Raw genomic sequence first — 25,171 nt, 5'->3', positions numbered from 1 at the left:
ATAACTTGGGTAGTAGATGAACAATGTACCTAAGATTCTTGTAGGCTGTCTCCAGAAACCAAATATTGAATCCATGGGAAATTTGGAGCCCAAGATTTCCTCACGGCCACCCAATCATTTGGTTCTTGCTTTTCAATGATTGACTAGATAGTTGGACCTATAATCAACGAGCTGATTACTTTTTCATAAATATCTCGCAACTGCCCTCAACTCGCCACTTGCTCAAAGGTAGCTTCAAAGTTCGAAAGCACCAGTTTGACCTCAGCCAGCATCTTTTTTGTTTCATAAATTTTGATTGTCAGATACAAATACCTATTTTCAAACATATATTGAAGCTAGGTAGCCTTTGGGGCACAAAGAGGTGTTCCAAGCTAAATACACACAAAGCATTCTCAAACTTCTTAATTTAGAACTCTTATCAAACAAAGGGCATTCCTATCTCAGAATTACCACAAATTACTTCTTCTAATATCTACTAGATGACACTCTTTTGGTTCAATTATTCTAAATTGATCATAATCCGAAGACATGGCATATAATCCATATCAGAGTACCGTGGTTTCTGACGACGATGAAGACGACTCGACTTTCGTCAACGAAGCTTATAGGCCATGCAAACTACTCTATGTAACTACCAGTAATGGTGTGCATTCGCTACGAACCGTCGGTCCAAATTATCGCATACAGCTTGTCAAATCAAGATTCATTGCTTTACTAATGAAAAGGGGAGTTATTTCTCATTACGGTTATGACTGTGCACTATCTTATGGAGGTAGAGAATTAGCAGATAGTGAGACGTTGGAAAGTTGTCGTATTGGTGATGAAGCAACTGTAAATGCTGTTGTGTGGGAACAGAATCTTAACTCGCCTGGCTTCTCTAACCATACAATAAACTCAAGCTTGAGGATCAGACATGAAAATGAGCACGATACCAAGCAATCTAAACGCGTTAGAGGTTCATTAGACTTAGTAGAGGAAGATGAGTATGAGGATCGAGTACTTTGGCGTGCTCCAGCTTCCAAAAAGCAAAAATCAGTTAGATTTGCTGATCAAGATGATCCTATTCCTCACCCACCAATCTCTTCGCGTTCATCATCGCCTTCACAAAATCCAAGTTCAAAAAATTATGCCATGTCAGGGATATTAGAACCAACAGACAAAGCTTTGGAATTCCATGATAATTTGATCCGGGATATTCCACCAAGAGATCTTCCACGAAGACGACCTCTTGTGGAATTGCTACGAGCCATCATTCCAAAAACGCCTTTACGATCCCCAAACGTTCATAGGAATTCCGTACGAGAACCAGAAACCATTCGTGCTTCTTATGATGCATTTGAATATCCAATTAGGCTCCCAGACTCTCCCAGAAGCAATTTCCACAGAAATTATGACATGTTGAGGTATTCAGACAGAACTTCCCACAACAGAATGGAATACGGTTCCTCTTCAGCTGCAGTACGTTATACTCCGAAACTTCCAAATGGACATTCACTGACGTCCCATTCTTTTCCTGCAGTACGAAACACCGTGTATGTTCGACCTACGGGAACTGGGCCAACATCTAGATCCTTACCTCCATCGCCATTTCTTGGATCGTTAAATTCCGCCCATGTAACAGCAACTCTGCCTCCAAATCCATATCAACCATTGTTTCCTCCTACTTCTCAGGAAATACCTTCATTCAAACCAAAATTACCCACTCGACAAAACCCTTCATTCAAAGATTCTCTATCATCATATGCGCCATTACCTTCAGGTTCACCATCGATATCAAACTTATTCATTCACCAATACCTTTTGTCTGAACCTTCATATTCGAGTTCCAGGCCAATATTCAAAACATTCCCAACATCAACTTCACAGCATCAGCCATCAAATCCTTACTTTTTAAGGTCTACACCATCCTCTAATCTCCAATCATTGAATTCGTACTTCTTAACACCATCACTGTCGCCCCAGCCATTTCAATTACCATCTGTTCTCCAGAAATTGAATCCATACTTTTCAAACACATCCCCACCTCCTCCGAGATATCCTTCTACGCCGACACCATCCCACAGCCCTTCAGGTTCCCCTCAATCTACCAAAAAAAGCGTGATGGACTTCGATTACTTCCAAGCTGCCCGTTATAAAAGATCGTCCTCACTACCAAAGCTCCATCCATTAAATTATCCTCTTCCGTCACCCCCACCACCCCCACCAACTCGTCCTAGTCGCTCGCCTCGTTTCCATACCCCTTCGCCATATCGTCCCTCCTCACCTAACAGAGAAGAAAAACAAAAACAAAAACAATATCAATCCCCCTGCATTTCGCCCTTCTATGACTGTTACCCTCTTCCATCAAAAAACCTTTCCGATCCTCTTGCTACATCCTCTCATCCAACACCAGATTCTACGTACCCTCTCACCTCTACAGAGCCTCTCAGAAAGATATTAACAAATTATCCCGCAACAAAGTCAACTACCTCAAAACAATCATACTACTCTTCAAGTGTTCCTCTCTCAACAGAATCTTCCCTCAAAGGTGCAATTGCAATTCCTTTGCTTGCACACGAGATGCTACCAAAAGATTTCCTAGCCTATCGAACAGTTAGACAGCTTATAGAACTTCAAGGATGGGAAATGAGCGAGGGAGAATGGCGATCTGTACGAGAAGTTTTGAAAAGATGCAAAAGGGGGGAGAATGGTGCGAGGGGTAATATGGAAGTACTTGCCAAGGGAGTGGTTGAGTTGGAGGAAAATGGTATTGAGATGAGTTGAAATATTAGGGTTAAGGGTATTTATTATATGTAAAAGCGAGATTGATTGGAACGGGGAGCTTATCTGCATATATGGAGTTTGGCGGATTGTCACGCGATGAGTTAGATGAGTTGGATGAACTGAGAGAGTAGGAAAGTCCAAAAACGCAGGTGTTATACATGTCGCAAGATACACATAAGATGAATCAATAAGAAAGCAGCAAGAGCAGGAGCTATTCAGGAGATAGAATACCTCTTAGATATCAAGGACGCCCTATGAAGTGAATAGAATAGAGCAAAATAGATTTCATTTTCAATCACCATCGAAGCTTTAAACCCATGAATGTGAATTGCAAGCATGTAAATATTCCATGACCATACCAGTACCTTGCAGCATGATCAAATTGTCTTCTAATCATGATTACTGGAAAGTAGAGCTACACTATACCTACCCTACTTCACATGAATAGATACTATTTAAATACATATACAAATCCGAGCAATGAATAACTTCAAACAACTAACCCTTCCTCTACACCATTTCTCATCCTCATCCTCATTCTCACTTCACCCTATTCACAGCCTATCCTTTTCATTCATCCATATGAATGCCACATCCTATCATATCATACCATATTATATACAAAATACACAAAAATCCACCCATGAAAGAACATCTTTCTCTCTATTTATCAACCTGTTCTTAATCTCCATCTTGGTTGACATCTATCTCGACCTCTACATGCACATGTAAAACATAATAGTATCATAAAGTACCACACATTCCTCTTCTTAGATATTTTCTCACAAATATCCCTGCTAACCCTCTTTCGTATCTACTTCCGATATATCTATCTCTACTACCATCTCATTCCCTTTCAAAGAGATAAGGTTAGTTTTCTTCACCTTCACGCCATATCTCCATCCCATCCCATTCCATCCCTTCAATTTCTAATTCCCTCCCCCATACCTCAAAATGCCATCTCCACCCCAAGACCCGCAGCCCACCCCCTCCTCTCCTCATCCCAAACCCAAATCCCCCAATCGCGACTCCGAAACCGAAGAACAAAGAGCTGCTCACCACCGGGCTCACCATGAAAAACGACGACAAGAAAGAAGATTAGCACGCATATACGACGATTCCTCGCGAGGAGAGAGAAAGAACGAGAGAGGCGATAGGGGAAAGAGTGAGAAGAATGAGAAAGAAGAAAAACAGGGACTTTTCAGTAAGAGTCGAAAGAGTATTGGACGGGGAATTATGGCGTTGGGGAAATGTGTTGCGGGGAATGGGGATGCAGATGGAGAGGAAAGGAGGGAGGGTAGAAGGGATATTGGTAGTGGGAAGAGCGAGGATGAGGAATATAGGAGAAGACGAAGGAGAAGACGTGGTAGCGTGGGGGAAGATGAATATGTAGAGAGGGGAGATAGAGAGAACGGGGAGAGGAAAATCCGATCTGATGATAAATCTCCTAGTGAGCGAAAGGAGGCAGAAACTCGTAGACCTACACCTCACGCAAAGACCACCCCCTCACCACCTCTCAAAACTCCATATTCCACAGCAAAAGAAATCGAAGAACGCAATCTCGCCGAAGCAAAAAACTTGCACATTGCCCAACGAGCCCGCGAAGAACGCACCAAAGCCGAACAAGACAGGAAAGCCCAAGCTCTCTCCGCCGAAAGGGCGCAAAAGGAGAAAGAAGAACGCGATCGCATCTCCCGACAAACCCTTTTGCTCCAGCGCGAAAGAGAGAAAGAGAGAGAGAAAGAGAAAGAAAGACAAGAAACCCTCCGTCGAGAATCCATCCGTAAAACCACCGAGGGGCAACTCGCGCGCGAGAAAAAAGAACGAGAGAGAAATCGGCGTCTCCAAGAAGAAAGAGTGCAAAAAGAACTTCGTGCTCGAGAAGCACAAAAAGAGCTAGAAATCGCTCGACGCATGCACCAAGAGCGAGTCGAAAAAGAACACCAGGCACAACTCGCTCGTCAAGAAAAGATCCGTCAAGAACAACAAAAACAACAACAGGAACTTGAAGCCCAACGACAGCGTCAAGCACAAGCCAAAGCCCAATCCGAAACCGCGCTTCTCCTCAAGCTGCAAGCCCAACAACGCGCACAGGAAGCCTTAGCCTTAGCCTTAGCCGCTCGTCAAAAAGCAAAAGCAAAAGCAGAAGCAGAAGCAGAGGAGAAAAAACAAAAAGAGCAAAATCTAGCACGGCAACAAGAAGAAATACCACTCCAACACGCCGCACAAAAGCATCTCGCAGCGCAGCGCCAAGCGCTCGAGCACTCACTCGAAAAACAACGCATGAAAGCTCAAACTGCAGCTCAAAAACCCACAGCCCTTCCCCCCAAACTAACCCCCGTCAACCTCAACCTCAACCTCCACCTCGCCCCTCCCTCACCCTCTCCACAGCCCAAAAAATGCATCGGAAACATGGAGCGGACTATTCTCGAAGGCTACGTGCCCATGAGCGCGGCGGAGATATTGGCGCGGGATATTGCGCGCGGGGTGGTGAAGGCACCGAGACCCGTGAGGTGTATTGGGAATATGGAGCGGACGATTCTAGAGGGTTATGTGCCGATGAGTGAGGAGGAGATTAGGAAGAGGAATGAGGGGAGGAGATAGAGATGCAGATGTATGTGGGGCGAGGTGAGGGTTTTGAGGGAGGAAAGGATGAAGGAAGGAAAGTGTTATTGTTTTAGCCTGAATATTAAATTTTCAATATGTTGAATGTTGAGGTCAACCGCGTAATTTTGGAACCTAGACATCTTATGTTTGGATTCAATTCAATTGAATGGTATCTTCGCCTTCATGCCTATGATATACCTATGTATACTCCTCAAGACGCCTATATCCACCTAGTCCGCGACCAAAATGTTTAACACCTAACCTCAATCCCACCCCTACTAACCGTCAAATACTTAACCCCCTTGTAAGGTTTAACTCCCTCACCAATCCCTCTACTCTTTCTCGTATCAATTGTCAAGCTTTCCACTTTAATACCACTAGCCAGCCACCCTTTAACCGAAAAACTAACTGCTGCTGAACTAGGCATTAGAATTTTATTCTGCGCTACTTTCCTTGCATCTTTTCCTTCGTTATTGAAAGTATTTTCAACCTTTGCTTTCTCTGGAGCGCTTTGATACGTTTCTGTGTCATAGTCGTATTCACCATCGAGTTTGAAACCGTTTCCATCATATTCTTCTTCGGGTGATAACGGTCCCACAACTGTACATCGTAATGTAGCTCCACCTGCTACCGCGTCTCTAGCTGGTATATGCCATTCCAGATTCTTTTCACCTGGGTTGTATGTTGTATCGCCTCTACTTGCTTTGATCTCCGATAGATTGCGTACATCAGCTGGTAGTGGCACTGTGACTACTAAGTCTTCGATGATGGGTGATGTGCTGCTACCAGTACTGCCACCGAAATTTCCACCGAGACCACCGCTAAATTGTGATGCAGCCCTACTTAATTGACCTGCGGCATTGCTATTGCTTCTCGAACTCGAACCTGATGATATGGAAGAGTTACCCTGGCCAGAAACCTTGACAATGAATAACCGAACCTCGAAATCGGATCCGGTAGGACCAAGACTAGTTTTGACTTCAATATTGACAGGTAATTTTAAATGAGATGCATTGGTAGTGCCAGACTTTCCACCTGTAGAAGGAAGTAAATCAACTTCATATCCAGCTAAAACAAATCGTCCATCAGGTGGTACAAAGCTCAACTCCCCTGGCTTTTCTCTCCATCTCGCTAATCTGACACACGGGTGAAATACTGGTAGTTCCATAACACTGCTAACATTTTGTCTACCGGATGGTGTGGAAAGATTCAAGAGAAGATCTGGTACTCCAGAGATTTTTGATGTAAAGGCAATAGTTCCATTCGCAAACGCAGCCAATGGACGACCAGACGGCGCAAGAGTGACTGTAAGTGTTTCGACCAGATCCACATATAATTCATTCGAAGTATGTCTTACATTTGCTCTTCTCCATGGTAAAGCTGGTGTATTCGCTGCGAGTGATCCTGTAGATGATAATCCGGACATGCCCGAACTGGAGGGAGTTGCAAAGCCAGGTTTCCTATAAAAAACAACTCAGTCATGTTTCGAAACTCCAATTAAATCTCATGAAGACATATCTACGAACCCAGGAATATTAATACCCCCCAAGAACTTCCCAATCCACCCCTCCACTTCCACCATATCTCTCAACGCATTAGGTTCCGTTGAGCTCACCTTGCCCGCATCACACATCTCATTTAGCAACTGAGCTACTACTTCATAACTGCTCTCTATCTTTTGCGCCAATAGCGGCGCACCCACAAATTCCTCTAACACATCGATAACGCGGTGTAAGAATTCGAGAGCGAGGAGAGGTTCGATTTCCGAGGAGGATGTGAGACAGAATAGTAGATTTGAATGAATGAGATTGAACAGCAGAGTGGGCGGAGATGTGTTTGGGAGATATATTAAACTTGGTCTTGGAGCCGGATGAGCGAGGTAGAGTGGAAGCAGTTGCGTGGAGGAGAGGGGCCGCGAAGTGTATGTATTTTGCAGGAGAGGTCGACTGTATAGACAATTAGCATGGGAGCTTGGGGGGTTTGCGAATCTGGGAGTCAGCGAGCAAGGGAGCGGAAAACGAGCGACGCTGTGAAGCAAATAGAATTACTTGGTGGGATTACTCACTTATGTTCGTCATAGATATACAATGCCTCAATAGCTCCATTCATGATTTCTCTTTAAAATAATATCAAGACATCTGTATTTGGTTTGCAACTTGCTTGTAGCTTGAACAATGATGAATGCATGCTTGCGAACTTGCGGGGCGGCCCGCAGCGGAAAAGCGGCCGCTTCTATTTCTCAAGGTCATCAAGCTTCAATAATTATCATACAAGTGTGACAAACAGCAGCAAGAACTCTCACAATGGCACCAAATTCCGCACAAAGTCTCGATCGACAGGAAAGGCTCACGGATGTGCTAAAAAGAGATGAGGCACAATGGAAGGATGATTGTTTACCGTGCCGACTTACTGGTATATTTCCCTGTTACAATGCACCCCCTCATTCTTTCCCTCATTTCTTACCCCGATTCTCCTCTTCCCCTTGGTTTTCATTCACCATTCACACTACGAGTCTGCCAGGTTTCTACCTATGTAATACAGACTAACACCTCCTCAGGATCCTTCGCATTTATCGGCCTTGGGGTCTACAGTTACTTCTCCGGGCAATCTCAATTAAAAGCCCAAGAAGCGAAGATTCTAAAGAGCAAATCTATGTTCGGTATGAAGAGTCGGCAAACTGGTATTACTGGTATTGCATTGACACTCGTTGGGATGGGACTTTGGAGGCTGAAAAATTAGGTCGTCTCTGGCCATGGGACGAGAGAATGTTATGAATGAGGCATGGCGTTTGGGAGTTCCGAGGTTCCACTCACTTGGAATAGAATGATGTCACGGAAAAGTTGCACTGAGAGGATAAAGGATGAAAAAATATATGTTCTATGAATCGCACAGTGGTATCTACAATAACAATACTATACAAGTGATATACGCTCAACAGCTCGCTCAAGCATACTCCGCAACAGCCTGTCCTGCCACGGCCTCTTTCGTCTCCCATTGTCTTTTCTCTTTTCGCAATTGCATCTTCACGAAAACCATAGTGAGGCAAACCCAAACGAAACCGAAACAATATGGCAACCCCCATCCGATTCCGAAACCAATATTCTCGGGTAAAGTCATTATGATGACGGTTGATATAATGGCGATGCATACGAGACCAATACCCCAAAACCACGTTAAGACCATCATCATACGTCGAAATATGGGGCTGACTTCGTATCGTCTCAATACATTACTTCGATATACGACTCCTCCTTGACCTTCAACTCCGCCGGCATCTTCGATGATGGCCAATAATGCTGGACGCCAAAGTTTTCCCTTCTCTGTCGATGACATGTTGAATGGTAGTGGCTTTTTTCGCATTGTTTGAACCGCAGAGAATAGGAACATGAAGCCAAACCAGTAGCATATCGTAGGGGAAGGCATAGCGCATAAGCGCACCCATGGGTGGTGTGGGATGGTTCCTATGATAAGTTCGAGTTCTACGAAGGTGATAGCAATCATGAAGTTGATATGGAGGAATTCAAGCTGGAATATTTATTAGCGACAAATCGAACCTAAGGAATGACTGGTGTAGCTTACCATTCCCCATTTAGTCCATCCTACTGGTCTCCATCTCGGCGCCGTTTTGGCGCGGAAGAGTTTCAGGGATCGGAAACCATAATGTGCGAAACTAATCATTCCATATACACTTGTTATAATAGCAAAGACTAATGGTAAAGGATTAGAACCCAAGGAACATTTTGTAGAGGGAAGAAAATAGGGTCTTACTATCTTGTAACGCTATGTCTGTTCCAAAACTCAAGGCATAGTAATATGTAATCGGCAGACAAGCCAGATCAAGTGTAACGATGATAAGTCCAACCCATAATATCGTTTTCCTCCTTCGATGCGGTGTATGCAGAGGAGGTAACGGTTCTCTCAGCCCAAATATTTGTGAAGGCGTTGAATTTTCACTTGGTGTTTGAAGATTGTGTGTTGAAGATTCCGGCGGTTGAAGGTGTGGCGTGTTTGTATTTAATTCGTCTTGTGTATTCCTCCCCTCTTCTGCATTCTGTAATTGTGTCGTAGGTTCTTCATCATGATGTCCATCTACATGATTGTGGTGCTCGCTCTCTTTTATCTCCTCATCTTTGAATGCATTGAACTCCGGCATGGTGATGAAAATAGATTATGCGCTTTCCATGGGTTCCGGTATCATTTGCTGGACGGTCAAAAAAGCAAAACAGTAGGAGACGAACGAATGAGAGAATTGTCAAGGTACAATTCACAAAGATTTGAAGATCTTAAATGGATGTTATGAATTGTGTGTGTGTGATTGAAAGATTGAGAGAGAGAGAGACAGAACTATGGAGTGTTTGATACTTACGAGTGTTGTTATCGTTGAAAAGTAACATTTCGTCCATCCGGTCGGTATGAATCGTGATCACAGAGCGTCAGGTATTGGATGGATGGCTGTGGCATATGCTGAGTGATGATGTAATTGCTGATCCTCCATCAAAAAGAAGTGGTTTGCCTCTCGAATTCCACAGACAATGAGCGCTTTGATTGGTGTTTTCCGTCTGGGAACCATTTAACCGCAGACCAAGCCTTCTCAAAATCAAGACTTTCAGCCTTGGCTAACATTGGCTCTGGCAAAGGGTCTCTCGCTAAGAAAAAAACGAGTTTCCTAGAAGCTTGGATCGGTTTGCAGGTATCAATATCCACAGCCTCGTACGAGACAGTATATCAAGAAAAAATTCACAAATTGTCTATTTACATCATGGCAATTACTATTATCGCACCAGTTTCTGCCGCGGTACCCTATCATGCTGAAGATGAGTCTGATCATTCTGATGATGGAGGTGTTGATGTAGAAGGGGATCTTGATATGCAACTGTCCAAACGGGCTCAGCATCAAAATATCGTTACTCCTGGTGAAGTAATCACAGATGACCCTCAATGGATGAGGTATAAACATTTCTCACTGCCTGTGGTCTTTTCAACTATGAAGCATAGCTAACGTTCTTCTCAGAGGTCATGGTACATATGTCGCTCCTGCAAGTACAGAAATAATAGGGACCGTCGCAGGTACAGTTCAAAAGACGAATAAACTTCTTTCGGTTCGAGCATTGCGCGCCCGCTATACCCCAGAAATCGGTGATCTTGTTGTTGGACGAATTATAGAAGTACAAAGTAAGAGGTGGCGTGTTGATATTGGCGCTCCGGTTCTTGCCAATTTGCCATTATCTGCAATCAACCTCCCAGGAGGAATTCAAAGAAAGAGAACGGAAACCGATGAACTTCAAATACGAACATTTTTTTCAGAGGGAGATTTACTAGTTGCCGAAGTCCAACAATTATATCAGGATGGAAGTGCCAGTTTACATACGAGAAGTTTAAAATACGGTAAGCTGAGGAATGGTGTCTTCATGGCTGTCAGTGGAACTGGTGGAGGTGGAGGTGTGGTTCGGGCTAGAAGACAAGTTTGGACTATTGATACCGCACATAATGGGGGAAAGGTAGATATCATTCTGGGAGTCAATGGATACATCTGGATATGCAAGACGGTCGAAGTCAAGGAAGGGGAAACCTCCATCACAAGAATCGAGGAAAGTGTTAGCAACGCAGCATATTCAAGTCAGAACGACGAAATCATTCCCGAAACGAGGAGGGAGATTGCAAGAATAAAGGGAGTTATTCAACTGTTGGTGGAAGAAGGACTGAGGGTGGACGAAGATATGGTCAACAAAGCATATGCAGCCGCCATTGAGGTTGACGAGGAAGACGAGGGTGAAAGCAGTGCATATGTCGGAGGAGAAATAGGCAAACGAGTCTTGAGTTTAATAAGCACAACGTGAAAACATAATTAATATACAATATAAAAAAATCAAATGTGAACAAGGTAGAAGTTAGGGACAAAATGCCATGCGTGCGTGTACTGTATTGTATGTATACTTCGTGGGAAACATCGAAATATCGAATTGTCCAAAAAACGAATATTGAAGAAGGCCGAGGTAAGACGAAAATAGTTTACCGGTGTGACTGCTTTACAAGACTGATGCAAAGACTCGTACGATTTATCAGATTTATCAATGGGAAGATTAATGGAACTCATATTTTTCTTTTCCCTGTTCTGGACTCCTGGAGCTCCGGAGACGAATTGGGATTCGGAGATAATGTTTCGGTTAAGAACGTATCATCTTATCACAACACATTCTCAATGCACTTTCATGCATGAGCTCCGGTACTCTGGACGGGGTGTGCCAAAGTGACCCAAACCGTCGAGACAGTCGACCCAGACGTGTGAGGCATGCAGAGAACCATGCTGAGATGCGGGCGCCACATCCATTCGCACCAATCGTCGTGGCTGCCGAAAATGCTTCTTAAGATAGACATAGTTAGACGCCAAAGTCCGAATCTCCCATCGATGGAAGAGGATAAGGCTGAATAAGCACAGGATCAGGATCAGTACCTACTGCACACTCCGGAGTTTGAAACTTTGGACCGTCTGGGTGCTGGGTTCGTCCAATGATGGATATCTCCGAAGCCAATGTGAAGCCGCACATGCGTTCAAATCCCTTGGACGGCTGGACCACCGACTTACGTGACAACCGCATTTGGGCCATCGGAGTTAGTCCTTTGCCTCTCGCGTGCCAACAAGGGTGTTCCATCTTTGCTCCGACGTCATGCCGTTTTGAGTTCCGGGAGATTCCAGACATTCTAAGCTCCCGCTGCTATCGACTTCTTTTTTCGCGCCATCCGATCACCAGCAAAATGTTAACCGGGGCTTTTATCAAGTTTTTGCAGCGTGGAACAAAATGGAAGACCCATCGTCACCACATTCCTTCCGTTCTAGGAAAGACATGTAGTTTCGGAGACGACGTGCGAAAGACTCCATCTTGACTTTGGCCCTATGGAGTGGATCGCAAACATGCGAAAATATGTCATGGTTTTCGGAGTTTGGAGTTTTGCTGAGAATATTTGCATGATGCGACGAAATCTTCACTGGGTCGGGGGTCGATGGTAATTGAAAGTTTTTGGTATATATACATGAGGGTTGATCTCGATTTTTATATTCTTCTCTATCATCAACAACAACAACATCAACAACAACAACATCATCATCAATACAATCGTCACTTCAATCAACAATCACCAATCAACAATCACCAATCAACTCTTCACATCTTCAACACTCACTCCGCAATCAATACCACCACAACCACCTCTTAAATCTTTTACATTTAATCCCACATCTATCAAAATGGTTGATTTCACTGTCTTCAAGGGTTCCAAGGAGGGAAAGATCGTTAAGGCTACCACCACCAGAGAGGTTGGTCCTAACGATGTCTTGGTCAAGATCACTCACTCGGTAAGAAATGCTCCCTCTCCATCCCACCGCCATGCAATTCCAAATGCTACAATCCACCATTCCCAAAATTGCTCGCATATGCAACAATCAAATCACAATTGTTAGCTGCATGAAATATTCTCCGATCATACCACTGACATCACATTTTTATAGGGTCTTTGCGGTACCGATGAGCATTACAGACATGCCGATATGGCTCTAGGCCACGAGGGTGCTGGTGTTGCAGCTGTGGGTACTCCTTATCTTCCGACCTTTCCACTCGCCTAGCGGGATTTGAGAATTTTGGGCGGAACCATCGCATAACGCAATGGCCTCTGTTCATTTCCCACCTTCCTTCTAGACGTGGCCGGAAAATATCACATATTCATGGAACAATAACTAATAATTCACTAGGAAATTGGATCTGCTGTCAAGAACATCAAGAAGGGTGATTCCGTCGGATGGGGTTACCAACACGGCTCTTGCAACGACTGCAAGCAATGTCTTACTGGTCACGAGACCCTCTGCTCCGAGCGTGTCATGTACGGACAAGCCAACTTGGACCAAGCATCCATGGGAACCCACGCTGTCTGGGATGCCGGATACCTTTACAAGCTCCCTGATAACCTTCCCCGCGAGTACGCTGCTCCTCTCATGTGCGGAGGTGCTACTGTCTACAACGCTCTCCGCTCTTTCAACGGTGGTGTCAAGCCAAATGAGCGTGTTGGTATAATCGGTATTGGAGGACTTGGTCACTTGGCCATTCAATTCGCCGCTAAGATGGGATGTGAAGTCGTTGTCTTCTCTTCCACTGATGCCAAGAAGGAGGAGGCTCTTTCCCTCGGTGCCACTGAATTCGTCGCTACCAAGGGTGTCTCCGAGCTCAAGGTTTCCGCCCCAATTGATCACTTGATCGTTACCACCTCTTTCCAACCAAACTGGCATCAATTCATGGACATCATGGCTCCTCAAGCAACTGTCTACCCATTGACTGTTTCTTTCGAAGACATGAAGATTCCATACATGCCAATCATCATGAACGAGTTCAAGATCCAAGGTTCCTTGGTCGCTGCCAGACAAGTCCACAGAGACATGGTTGCTTTCGCTGCTCAACATCAAATCAAGCCAATCATTGAGCAATTCCCAATGACTGAGGAGGGTATCCAAGAGGCTATGCAAAAGCTCGAGGATGGAAAGATGAGATACAGAGGTGTCATTGTCGCTCCTCAATGAATTTGAGTTGTGATGATCGCGGATGAATGAATATATGCATACATTGGAGAGGATATTATAGACTTGGATGGGCTGAATTTAATGACATGGAGTTTGATATTTGGATGGATGGATGGAGGGATGTAATGATAGCGTTGGGAAAACCCTTTAGACTTATAGATGTTCTCTTACACAATATACTATTTTAAAAACTACACTTTTTGTTCTTTATTTTCTTGATTGCTTTTTGCTTACCTGTGCTCTTTCTTTCTTTGCTTGTTTACTTTTCTTCCTGCCTCACAACGCTACGCTCTAGCTTATTTATTTTCATGTTCCTATTCTACATTCCCCAATCTCATACACACACTCTCTCTCTCAGTACCCAACTTTAAGAACAACACCACCATTAAAGTAAAAAGAGCAGAAGATGAGAAATGAATATCTTCTCGAGTATCTAGTGCAATTTGGATGTCGTCGGAAGTAAGAGAGAGTATTTTATTGGTTGGAGGTATAGTGAGTATAATGAGTGAGTGAGTGAATAGGTGAATGAGTGAATGGATGAGTGAGTGAATGGGTAAGTGAGTGAATAGATGAGTGAGTGAATGAGTAAATGAGTGAATGAATGAGTAAGTGAATGGGTGAGTGAGTGAATAGATGAATGAGTGAATAAGTGAGTGAGTGAATAGGTGAGTGAGTGAATGGGTGAGTGAGTGAATGGGTGAGTGAGTGAATGGGTGAGTGAGTGAATGGGTGAGTGAGTGAATGGGTGAGTGAGTGAATGGGTGAGTGAGTATAATGGGAGAGTGAGTGAGTAGGTGAGTAGGTGAGTGAGTAGGTGAGTAGGTGAGTGAGTAGGTGAGTAGGTGAGTGAGTAGGTGAGTAGGTGAGTGAGTAGGTGAGTAGGTGAGTGAGTAAGTGAGTGAAAGATTTTTTTTGGGGGGGGGGGGGGGGGGGGGTTCGGAAATTGAAATTGGAATTGGAACTGTGATGTTTTATTAAGTTAGGGGCTTGGAGGAGGGAGTAAAGGATTACTTGATATGTGTGAATGTATGTATGTATGTATGTATGTATGTATGTATGTATGTATGTATGTATGTATAGAAAGAGTTGGAGAGAGGGGCTTGATGTGAATTTTGAATCTTGAATTTTGAATCTTAAATAGGATTTGGGGCTTGGAGTTCTGTAGATACATATGAATAGATGAATGAATGGATGGGTAATTACTATAAAGAAAAGATTTGATATTTAATTTATTCTTCATTTGTTGTTCTGCGCGCAGATAGCTAATGATGATGGATGATATAACGTTACTTTACTAGTAATAATAATAATAATAATAATAAGTAAGACAAGAAGAGTAATAATAATATATCATATTCTACAATATGCTATGATTTTCTATATCCTGAATCATTATCGGAACCTACACGTCAGTCAGTCAGTCACTCAGTCATTACAAATCTTATTTTGTATGAACAAACAGTAACTCGCACTCGGTGGATGAATGGATGAATGAATGAATAGTCTCAAGTGAATCAAGTAAATCATCCACAACCTACCTCGCTTGTTAAAAAGGATTAGTTAGGAGTGAGTTCAGAGCTGATCCCACTGCAGTAATATCTATCCATCTATCTACGTAAAAGATAGCTTATTCTGGGCGTGAGTAGCTTGCTCTTTAGATGGAAGAGTAAATAAAGTATGCTGCGATAACTAGGACCCTATCTATATCGTAGCTAGATGTTGCGTCATTCATTGATTGGTATCGCTCGCTTGCTCTCGAGTTGTGATTAATAGATTTGAAGTACGATTTATGATTTATAAGTTATGAGTCGTGTGTGTGTGTGAGGTTTTATGGGATTCTTTATTATTTGTATGGTTCGTCGGGACGCATGTTTGTATGTGTGGAATCGCCTTATCTAATTTATGCTACTAGCTCGTTCTTAGAGAGGGCTCTGATTATTTTTTTATTTTTTTTGCAATGTAAGATTGAGGTTACAGAGAATAGGGAATGGGGAATTACTAACAATCCCATTTCATGGTTTGATTCTTAGTGTTACTGAAGCTTAAGATAAAATTTTCTTTCATTGTATATACAGAGTCACTGGAACTTACATGTCGTAGGAGTTTGAATGGTTATTTAATTAGATTCTATATGTCAGTATTGGAAGCATATACAGATAGGATTGTTACTCCTCAAGCTGCAAATTTTCGCTTCGAAGGTGGTTTCTCCAAGCGAGCGAGCGAGCGAGTTTTTTTTTAATACACAAAAAAATTAAAAAAAATTAGCGTCTACCAATCCAGCATTATCAACATCCTAACCATAAACTTATCATACAAAGAAAAGAACAGAGTCTTCGCTATATACAATTTATATATTTGAAACTGATGGTTACATGTATACAGACAGCCGCAGTGAACTAATACCATACCTTAAAATTCCTATCCTGAGAACACTAGTGCTAGTGCTCGAGAAGCGGAAAGAATAGCGAGATCTTTTGATTTTTCTCATTTCTGGTTTGGCTATCTATCTAGCTTTCTGTTGAGAGGAGAATTGAAGTACCTGGATAGGTAGTATGTATGTATGTATGTATGTATATATACGTATCTGACCACATGAATTCTCTAGATTCGTGGAGACGGATATCGAGATCGAGATCGGGGTTGATCGGCGGATGGAGATGCGATTAGGATGATGGATATGGATATGGATATGTATATGGATATGGATATGAAGAGGGACGGGTGAGCATAGCTACGGTGCTGCGCATGTTGGGGAGAGAGTCGTGAGTTTTGATAGGAAGAAAACATTTGATGACAGGTGAAAGATGTGAGCATGTATTTTATTTGATAAGTACATGATTCGATGGAAAGAATGTGTTGAATGATAATCTGCCTTCTTGTATTCCGTTTCGTTGGCGACGAAGGTATGTATGTCTCTAGTTGTCATTTCGAGTGTTATGGACTTTATGAATTTTTTTTTTAATTTTTTTTTTGACATTTCACCATACAAACCTTGCATATACCCATATTTTCCCTAATGTTATATTGTTTGAATCATGTATCTACCTAAGCTGCCTATATTTCGACACCCGAAGGCAATATTGTTATCGAGATACTATCTACGCCGAATCCTATTCCCGTGTTCAATGTTCAACGAACGGTCAGCCTGTGAATCAAGTACGCATAACTCCAAATCACCTAGTTTTCCACATCAACAGTCATAATCCTCTTCTTTACCACTTCTTTCTCTCCCATTCTCCATCTAATCCTTTGAGATAACGTCCCTTATCTATGATTCTCTCATGCTTCTCATACTTCTCATGCTTTTCATGCTTCCTACGCTCTCTATGTTCCGATCTCGGCGCTGCCAATCGTTCAATCTCCGCACTCCTTCTAGTCCTCCCAATATTCACACCATGTGGCTCCCGCAGACTTGCACCTGGAGTAGGACGCTGAACATGAATTTCCGGGACTAGTCTCTCTCTTCTTCGATCCCCAATTTCCTCAGTTTGTCTACTTTCACCATGCAACTCTATTCGCCCAACGCCTGATGTACCACTACCTGCATGCTCCTCTTCCATTTCCTGAATCGTGGTAGGATGGAATATACCCATGTCTATTCTTACCGCAAATGCAGGTGTTTGTGACTTGCCACCAAGTATTTCACTTCCACTAGCTGTATGTCTTCTCATACCATCCCTACGTATCTCTGGACTAATACCCGACAACTCCATTGCATCGGGATACGAACTCCGGAAAGTGGGAGGCGAAGGACCTGCGATTCTTTCATGTCCATGTAACATCACATCTCTGAAAGCTTCATGGACTGCACGTTTTTGAACATCGTTTTGATTGTTATAACCGTTGAGATGGTAATTTTGGGGAGTGACGGGGTAGGGTGGTGCTCTGGGGTTGTTTTCCCATGCGCTGGAGGAAACGGTATTGCGTCGTGGTGGATGCATGACTGTACTCGTACGAGAATCTGGAGGGGAATTTATATGGCTGGCCCAGGAATTGTGGGGTTCGTCCTCAATTAGCAATGCAGGTCGAAGAGGAATCGAAAACTCAGGGGGCAATGTGGCGGATCTGGATGGTGGGTTTGGGCGTTGATTGATACTTAGGGGTATCTTCGGAGGTAATGGAGGAGGTAGAAGTTTGCCTTCTCCTTGACGTGATCGATAATTCTTGGAGAGTTCATCTCTCCGTTCTCGAATCTTATCTTGTTCGAATTGGCGCCGTTCCCTGGGTGTATCTTTGGAGTAATCTTCATGTGGTTTTCTAATCTCTAGTGGGTTGTTCATGATTTTTCTTTCTCTTCGTTGCCGAAGAATCTCTTCCTCATTACGACGATTGATTATTGCTAGCTCTGCTAGATTTTCAGAATTCAAGTCTCTGACTTCCTTTCTTGTTGTTGATGGATGCTGAGAATAGGACTGTGGTACAGGCTTTCTTGCAGGAATGATTTGGGAGGAGACAGGTGATTCATAGTTTGAATGATGACGAGAGATTACATCGTTTCGTGCAGCAGCGTCTCGAACAGGGTCAAATCTTAAACGAGGCGACGGTGGTCGTTGATTGGAATGTAAAGACCCTCGTCGATTTTCCCTCTCGAATGCACTTTCATCTACGCGAGGTACATGTTCAGAGGAACTGGCCAATGTCGATAATTCAGCAGCTTCTCTTGGACTTCCCACATACGAATTTCTAGAACTCTTGTAGGGTATTGAATAGTCGTCTGGAGCTGACTGTGAATAATCACTTTGTTGACCCCATGGTTTTCTACTCGGCCCCAGATTGGTATTTGGATAATCAGAACTATTCCTTGCATTTTTCATAGTCACCAGAGGGGACTCATGCTTAGGTAGTCGATCTGAGTCTGATGAATGGTCTCCTTCCTTGAGCCATATTGACCTTTGATATCCACCCGTCTTACCATAATCAATCATTGTACCACTTCTAGACGGACCATCTGGACTAGATTTATCGGGAGGGTGATGGTGTTTGAAACTCTCACGCTGTCTTTCCAACCTGACAGTACGGTCGTTGAGACGATCCTCTTCACTGTCGCTCTCCAATCCCATATTCCGAGCCATTTGATGTAACCTCCTGAAGATGAATTATCAGCGAATAGTATAAATGGGTAGGGAAGAAGCCGACAATATATATTTATCGATTTCCAATTATTGACATAAAGGCAAATCACTCCAAACGTAATCAAAATGCATACCTGCTCTCGATCACATCTGGCCCTACGCAATATTCTCTAGGCCCCTTCGAGGATTTCCCTTTCTCCCCTCTAAGCCACCGGAGTCCTGCGCCAAGTACATCAGGCATTTTTGGATAGTTATTGCAGAGTTGCCTGAATAACTCTAGCTATGAATGGATAGATTTGACTGTAGAGAACCGCAAAAGAACTCAAGGCACTTGGAGAACAATCAAATATGAAGAGGGCAAGGTACAGTGAAACACCAATAAAAACCTGGAGACTTCGATGAACATTCTCATCAATGCAGCCTAACGATCCAGATCCAAACAAACTCGAAGTATTGACGGTAGTTGGACACGGTAGAATATTGGAATTAGAAGAAGGATAGAAGCATGTTCAATTACCCCTCGATTGCTAAAGTTGATATTCACTAAAACCCCGCATTGATACCTTCTTCCGAATGACCACTTCCAAACTCGTTTCCGTCGTCACCCATTGTTTAAACTTCCTAGATTCATTTCTGTAAAAAAGGCATCGATCAAGATACTTACTTGATTTGACTTTATGAAACCACCCTCAAAATTCTCTTTAGGGAAGATCTCTTGGTTTACGTATTCTTCCAGCCCAGTGAATTCCTATAATGGGTTGATCAAGCTTTAATAGCTCGCTATAGAAAGGTACGAAACTTTCTCATCTTCATCCAAACTTGCGTGCAGCATTCATCGTCCCATGTGTTCGGAGATGAGCCATTCGGCCTTTGAAAGAAATCTAGATTTTGTGACAAATTAAATCTGACGGGGCTCATCTACCCAAAGACTTCATACAAGAAAGCAGGTGACAAGTGAAGAGAGATTGCATCCACAAGAACTTACTATTTTCTTCAAGACTTTGGAAGCTTTTCCTCGGTCATAGTCGTACTGGAATCAGAAGCCATTCTCCGCCAAAATAAACGGCTTCAGTAAATCAACAAGCATCTTTCTCCCCAGGAAATGATTTCGAATCAAATTTGGAGCATGGCTTCTCTGTTCAGTAAGTTTTTAAATAGTGATATCATCCAATAGACAGTTTTTCATCAGCCTTTGATGCCCTTGTTTTCAAATCCTCAATGCCATTTTTTGAACTTGACGCCCCCTCTTTCTCGGTTCTCAATTTCCTCTCAGGACTTCCTGAACAAGAACTCGTTATCAACATGCCATGCACACCATAAATGACAAAATTTAGAACGAAGCAACAAAGAAACAACAATACAAACACGTCACCCCATGAAGAGAAAACCAGACCATCTCATCAAACCTCCCGGATTTTTTCAGCTTGGAAGACAAGACTCCTCCTCAAGATCTCGCCCTGCACACTGACCCTCATCTTCGCCCCTCAAACTCACGATATATTCTCGCCCAGCCCATTACTTATCGTTCGACGTGCAACAAAACATCTTCTCCCTCTTCCCCTATTCCTCCCGATTCCTCATATCTCCTTAAATATCCCTATCTCTATTCCACTCGCCCGAGATTTTCTATGCGGTGACACGAATGCGGTTTCATTAGTGTGACTCGGATATCCGCGTCCGCATCCGTAACCATCCGTGTTCTGCAAGCATACGTTGCGCAATGATGGATCTTGGCATTGATGTTCCGATTTCTCTTGGCTTCAGATTCGTATCTTTGTACTGCATTTTGATTTTGGTGGTGTTTATAAGCTTAAGACTGATGGATGGATAACTTCATAAAAGTTGTTAAATTCTCAACCCGACATTCATCTAAGTGAATAGTAATTTTATAAATACATCAAATTTTACAACACAATCTAATTCCAAGAAGATAAATATGAATCCCACAACGCGAGTCAAACACACAGACACAATCGCCCTGTCCAGACAAAGGAAAAAAAACCACAACTTGGCGATAAAACCCCTTGGCACCACGCCATCACCACGCAAAACAAAGAAAAAAATCTTAGATCCCAAGAAATATCGATACGCAACAAAACCTCAATTTTCCTCCTCTAGTCCCCTTCAGTTCTCGTAAGGCTCCTTGGCTCGTCTTTTCTACCTGCATCTTCCCGACAACAAATGTAATTACCAAGAATCTCCAAGAGATTGCGATATGCAACATTCACATTGAAGATGGAAATCACATTACTTGTTCAATCTTTGAGGCGACCAATCATGGGTTAGTAAGATGTTTATGTTTGAGTGTGAGATGATTATGTGAAATTGAAATTGCTAAGCTACTGGCTCTTGAGCATAAACGAATGTGCTAAAAGGAGGAGACAAAGTAAAGCAAAGTGACCACTCGTTCCGTTCCCCGTGTGTCAATCAACCAAGATTCTCAAGTAGAAAGAATCAAATTATTTCAGGTAAGAAGGCAGCCCGCTACCAAATTTCAAATCCCAAACTTTCTTTGATCCATAAGTAATGAAAGCGAGGAGTGCCCACCTAACAAGCACACTCTTAACCCCCTCACCACCAAGACCTGTCACAATGCCCAACCAATAGTTCAATCCTCTAACCTCATTGCCTTCCCTATCGAAATTTGGCTTCAGCCTACTGGATTTGAGGAATTGGGCAAGTTTGGCATCGGTATATGGTGGGTAGCGAACATTGAGCATTTTTTCGATCCAGCTAGGGGTCGTAGCAACCGAGCGACGATGGGTGAAGGCGAGGAAGGATTGTTCACCTCGATAACAGCCAGTTCCACTAGTTCCTACTCCTCCGAAAGCAAGAGTTGGTATTGAGCCGTGGAAGAAAGAGTCGTTGACGGTAGCACCGCCAGATGTAATGCTGCCGAGCACTGGTTGAGATGTTAGTGAGGTGCGTTAAAAGTATAGTTGAGTTGCGTATAGTAGTTATGAAAGTCTGCCATTTGATATTGTTTTTCAAGAATATCGTCAATAGACAGAAGTGGTAAGAATGAGATCGATTGCAAACACAGAACTATCTGTATATGGGGTCGAATATCATGTCATTTGTCGTCGAACTCCCTGACCTATTCACCATCCTCATCCTATAAGAAAAATGACATCATCTAGAAACGGCTTCTCTTAGATGCACAAATAACGGGCCAAATGTAAAGTGAAAGTTATACATACTCTTGTCAGTTTCTTCTTTTGTTCCAAATGGATAGAAACCCAATGGAGTTGAGTGAATATCGTGAGCGATATTGATAGCTTCGTCAAGACTATCAACTGGTAGGATAGGAATCAATGGACCGAAAGATTCATCCACCAACATTGAATCGTTAGGACTGTCAACCAAAACCACAGTTGGCGCGATGAAATTTTCGGCTTCATCCAATTCCCCGCCGATTAGAATCTTTCCTCCTGTGTTATCAAGCATCTTTTTGATTCGTAAAAACTGTCTGTTGTTGACAATTCGGCCATAATCGGGACTCGCTTTGGCGCCATTAGGAAAGAAGTCTTTATAGGCAATTCTGAGTTGCTCGATAAAAGCATCCAGGATTTCCCTTTCTACCATGACATAGTTCTGGCCAATGCAAACTTGCCCGGCATTAAGGATCTTACCCCATAATAATCTTCTGGCCGCAAGATTAGGATCCGCATTCTTCGATATGATAGCTGGATTTCTACCACCAAGCTCCAAAGCAACTGGTGTTAAAGTTTCGGCAGCCTTCTTCGCAATAATGGTTCCTACTGTTTCGCCTCCAGTATAGAAGATCTTATCCCATTTCTCGTTCAACAAAGCTGTCGTCTCGGGAATAGCTCCATTGACCACTGTGTATGCCTCTGGATCGAGACTTTCTTCAACAATCTTCTTCAAAACCATGGCAGTCTTAGGTGACTGCTCAGAGGGCTTCAACACAGCTGTACATCCCGCAGCGATAGCTCCAACAAATGGGCCCAGAGCCAGTTGAACTGGGAAATTGAATGCACCAATGACCAAAGCCGTGCCCAAGGGCTCCTTGCGAATTCTAGGGCTGAATAGGGTATTTTGGAGAGCCATGTCTGGAGCAGCTTCGTCCTTCATCCATTTCTTTAAGTTCTTGCAGACAAATATAATATCATTCTTCATCCATTCTGTTTCCGTGAGAACAGTTTCGAAAGCAGGCTTTCCGAGATCGCTCTTCTCTGCTTCGATAAGAGCATCGCTATTGTCGACAATGGCCCAGTAGAGCTTGCGAAGTTGCTTCAAACGGTATTCGATTGGTTTCGTTTTTTGCGACCGAAAGGTGGTTTGGAGAAGCTTAACTGTGGTGGGAATAGAGTCGAGAGAGCTAGGCTCGAATGGAGCTATCTTAATAGACGACATTGTTTATTCTATGGCCAAGCACCCTGCGAGAGTATTTTTATGGTCGCCCTTGATTGAAGAACGGTTGGAGAACTGCTGAAGAACTGCTGAAGAATTCAAATATTTAACGAGAATCCAGATTTATAGTTAATTCCAAGGTATGAAGAGCAATTGTGAAGTAGAAGCAAGTTGACCAACTGGCTGATTGTTATAAAGTTGAAAGCTCTTGGTGCTCCTCCCCATTCGGTATCTAAACCGAGGCAGGTTGCTTTATCCGGCCGTAAAGATCGGCGGGGTTGGGGCAATTATAAGGTCTCACAACTATATTTACAATTTCACATGTGCTGTGCAATTCGGAAAACAGTCCAATTCCGTACATATCACATCTTGCAATTTTACAATTGCTCCGAGTCGGAAATACAAACTGCTTGACCCGATTTACAGACGACGCCTGTATGAGGCTGTCAAACCGTTGGTATCATTTGCTATATCCGCTACACGTCAACCAACTACAGTAGCCACTCCAATCTGGATGGCTTAACTTGTACATACAATATCTTACATATTTTGCACTAACTTTTATACTATCCTCTTGACACCAACCTTCTTGTTCGCGATTATTCTTCCCCCAGCCGCGACAGTTTCAGGAACCGGTTCTTTAGCTATTGGATTAGCCAGTCTGTGTCGAATGGTTTCAACTCCGTCCACAAGTTGACCAATATTTTCTCGATTCAAGTCTGTCTCCACCATCTTTTGGCGATAGTCTGCCAGTTCTTGCTTTCTCTCGTCTGTTAATCTCCATTCTACAGGGAATCTCGGCTTCACTTTGAAAACGTGATGGCGTGTATCTAATGGAATATCTTCGAAAGTGTCGCCAGTCTGTTCATATTAGTTACTGAGCATCTCAACAGTATGATTAACCCATACCTTTGCTTCTGCCAATAATGAATCCACCATATCGCCAAGGTATCTCTTGTTTTGGGCCTGTGATGGGTACATTTCACAACTCATTTTGACAATATCCGTTTCTGGATTGAGTCTTGGCCCAACTAATTTTCTCAGTTTGTCCGTTTGGACTTCTGTTAGTCCTGGCATATCTGCAGGACAAAATTCCATAACAACTTTCTTCTCTGCTGGATGTTGCTCGCCCATGTATGAAGTATATCTGAATCGTAAAGGAGTTTCGGCTGAAGGCGGTACGAATGGTTTTGCCAATTCTATATGTTACTTGTTAGAGAAAAATCCTTGTTCCGGGTTCGTCCCTTCAAGTAAATGTAGAGTAAACTCACTGCTTAACATTGGCATTTCCCACGCTGCTAACCTATTGTAATGTCTAATTTCCCTAACCTGTTCCAACTCCATATGCGCCAGAGTTGTGATATCATCGTGGTCATCCTCCCTGTCGTCCTCATCAAACGGCTCTGGATCTCCCATGTTTAGAAAGGTGGGCTTCAACTTCTTCTTCACGCCCTCGTCAAATCCATAGGATGGTAGATTGTTTGCATGTCGAGCACCAGCATTCTCGAATAAATCGTCAATCTCTTCCATGAATTCATACTCGTCTGGTTCGGTCTCCTCGAGTTCCTTAAACTTCGGATCGATTTTATATTGTCTTGATGTGATTGAAAATAACCTCCGTGAAGCAATTGGCTTATTGGTGTATCTGGAGGTAATACTTCTGCATGAGCAGCATCGCGCTGTTATACGCAGACTTTGTAAGGCCGTGGCCATTGTGGTGATTATGGTTGATTCTTTTGAATCTTGAATCTCCAGATGGAAATCGTCCCCAAATAAACAATTTGACCCTAAC

The 25,171-nt window shown here is 43.1% G+C and overlaps 10 protein-coding genes across 12 annotated transcripts; 5 read left to right on the top strand and 5 right to left on the bottom strand.

The window, feature by feature from the left end:
• The first annotated feature begins 478 nt into the window (after nt 1-478).
• On the top strand, nt 479-3,039 carry BCIN_04g05760 (hypothetical protein). 2 transcript variants are annotated; one of them, XM_001557679.2, is made up of 2 exons: nt 479-1,458; nt 1,520-3,039. In XM_001557679.2, the coding sequence occupies exons 1-2, from the start codon at nt 529-531 to the stop codon at nt 1,601-1,603; spliced, it is 1,014 nt and encodes a 337-aa protein (XP_001557729.1). In that variant the 5' UTR covers nt 479-528; the 3' UTR covers nt 1,604-3,039. The 2 variants fall into 2 exon arrangements, with proteins under 2 accessions (XP_001557729.1, XP_024548463.1); XM_024692684.1 differs by having other exon boundaries at nt 479-3,039.
• Nucleotides 3,040-3,238: 199 nt separating this feature from the next.
• Nucleotides 3,239-5,435, top strand: BCIN_04g05750 (hypothetical protein). The gene has a single exon (XM_001557677.2). It carries the CDS (start codon nt 3,718-3,720, stop codon nt 5,365-5,367), a length of 1,650 nt encoding a protein of 549 aa, XP_001557727.1. The 5' UTR covers nt 3,239-3,717; the 3' UTR covers nt 5,368-5,435.
• A 61-nt stretch (nt 5,436-5,496) lies between these two features.
• Bcapm2 lies at nt 5,497-7,559 on the bottom strand. The gene is made up of 3 exons (XM_001557676.2): nt 7,436-7,559; nt 6,897-7,316; nt 5,497-6,830 (listed from the first exon to the last, which is right to left on the bottom strand). Exons 1-3 carry the CDS (start codon nt 7,477-7,479, stop codon nt 5,621-5,623), a joined length of 1,674 nt encoding a protein of 557 aa, XP_001557726.1. The 5' UTR covers nt 7,480-7,559; the 3' UTR covers nt 5,497-5,620.
• An 84-nt stretch (nt 7,560-7,643) lies between these two features.
• BCIN_04g05730 (hypothetical protein) lies at nt 7,644-8,215 on the top strand. The gene is made up of 2 exons (XM_024692683.1): nt 7,644-7,782; nt 7,928-8,215. Exons 1-2 carry the CDS (start codon nt 7,674-7,676, stop codon nt 8,107-8,109), a joined length of 291 nt encoding a protein of 96 aa, XP_024548462.1. The 5' UTR covers nt 7,644-7,673; the 3' UTR covers nt 8,110-8,215.
• Nucleotides 8,216-8,231: 16 nt separating this feature from the next.
• BCIN_04g05720 (hypothetical protein) lies at nt 8,232-9,771 on the bottom strand. 2 transcript variants are annotated; one of them, XM_024692682.1, is made up of 4 exons: nt 9,737-9,771; nt 9,139-9,652; nt 8,950-9,077; nt 8,232-8,895 (listed from the first exon to the last, which is right to left on the bottom strand). In XM_024692682.1, exons 2-4 carry the CDS (start codon nt 9,521-9,523, stop codon nt 8,314-8,316), a joined length of 1,095 nt encoding a protein of 364 aa, XP_024548460.1. In that variant the 5' UTR covers nt 9,524-9,652; nt 9,737-9,771; the 3' UTR covers nt 8,232-8,313. The 2 variants fall into 2 exon arrangements, with proteins under 2 accessions (XP_024548460.1, XP_024548461.1); XM_024692681.1 differs by having other exon boundaries at nt 9,139-9,771.
• A 288-nt stretch (nt 9,772-10,059) lies between these two features.
• Nucleotides 10,060-11,249, top strand: Bcrrp4. The gene is made up of 2 exons (XM_001557674.2): nt 10,060-10,317; nt 10,382-11,249. Exons 1-2 carry the CDS (start codon nt 10,130-10,132, stop codon nt 11,205-11,207), a joined length of 1,014 nt encoding a protein of 337 aa, XP_001557724.1. The 5' UTR covers nt 10,060-10,129; the 3' UTR covers nt 11,208-11,249.
• A 1,015-nt stretch (nt 11,250-12,264) lies between these two features.
• On the top strand, nt 12,265-14,129 carry BCIN_04g05700 (hypothetical protein). Its single transcript, XM_001557672.2, has 3 exons — nt 12,265-12,721; nt 12,875-12,949; nt 13,115-14,129. Exons 1-3 carry the CDS (start codon nt 12,614-12,616, stop codon nt 13,931-13,933), a joined length of 1,002 nt encoding a protein of 333 aa, XP_001557722.2. The 5' UTR covers nt 12,265-12,613; the 3' UTR covers nt 13,934-14,129.
• A 2,797-nt stretch (nt 14,130-16,926) lies between these two features.
• BCIN_04g05690 (hypothetical protein) lies at nt 16,927-19,317 on the bottom strand. Its single transcript, XM_001557670.2, has 2 exons — nt 19,140-19,317; nt 16,927-19,018 (listed from the first exon to the last, which is right to left on the bottom strand). The coding sequence occupies exons 1-2, from the start codon at nt 19,244-19,246 to the stop codon at nt 17,146-17,148; spliced, it is 1,980 nt and encodes a 659-aa protein (XP_001557720.1). The 5' UTR covers nt 19,247-19,317; the 3' UTR covers nt 16,927-17,145.
• Nucleotides 19,318-21,302: 1,985 nt separating this feature from the next.
• On the bottom strand, nt 21,303-23,563 carry Bchfd1. The gene is made up of 2 exons (XM_001557669.2): nt 22,206-23,563; nt 21,303-21,907 (listed from the first exon to the last, which is right to left on the bottom strand). Exons 1-2 carry the CDS (start codon nt 23,380-23,382, stop codon nt 21,465-21,467), a joined length of 1,620 nt encoding a protein of 539 aa, XP_001557719.2. The 5' UTR covers nt 23,383-23,563; the 3' UTR covers nt 21,303-21,464.
• Nucleotides 23,564-23,763: 200 nt separating this feature from the next.
• Bcrsm24 lies at nt 23,764-25,149 on the bottom strand. Its single transcript, XM_001557668.2, has 3 exons — nt 24,651-25,149; nt 24,289-24,578; nt 23,764-24,240 (listed from the first exon to the last, which is right to left on the bottom strand). Exons 1-3 carry the CDS (start codon nt 25,090-25,092, stop codon nt 23,941-23,943), a joined length of 1,032 nt encoding a protein of 343 aa, XP_001557718.1. The 5' UTR covers nt 25,093-25,149; the 3' UTR covers nt 23,764-23,940.
• Nucleotides 25,150-25,171: the final 22 nt, after the last annotated feature.

This window comes from Botrytis cinerea, chromosome 4 (genome assembly GCF_000143535.2).
Source record: "Botrytis cinerea B05.10 chromosome 4, complete sequence".
In the NCBI taxonomy this organism is placed as follows: Eukaryota; Fungi; Ascomycota; class Leotiomycetes; order Helotiales; family Sclerotiniaceae; genus Botrytis; species Botrytis cinerea.
This window is presented reverse-complemented; position numbering and strand designations above follow the sequence as displayed.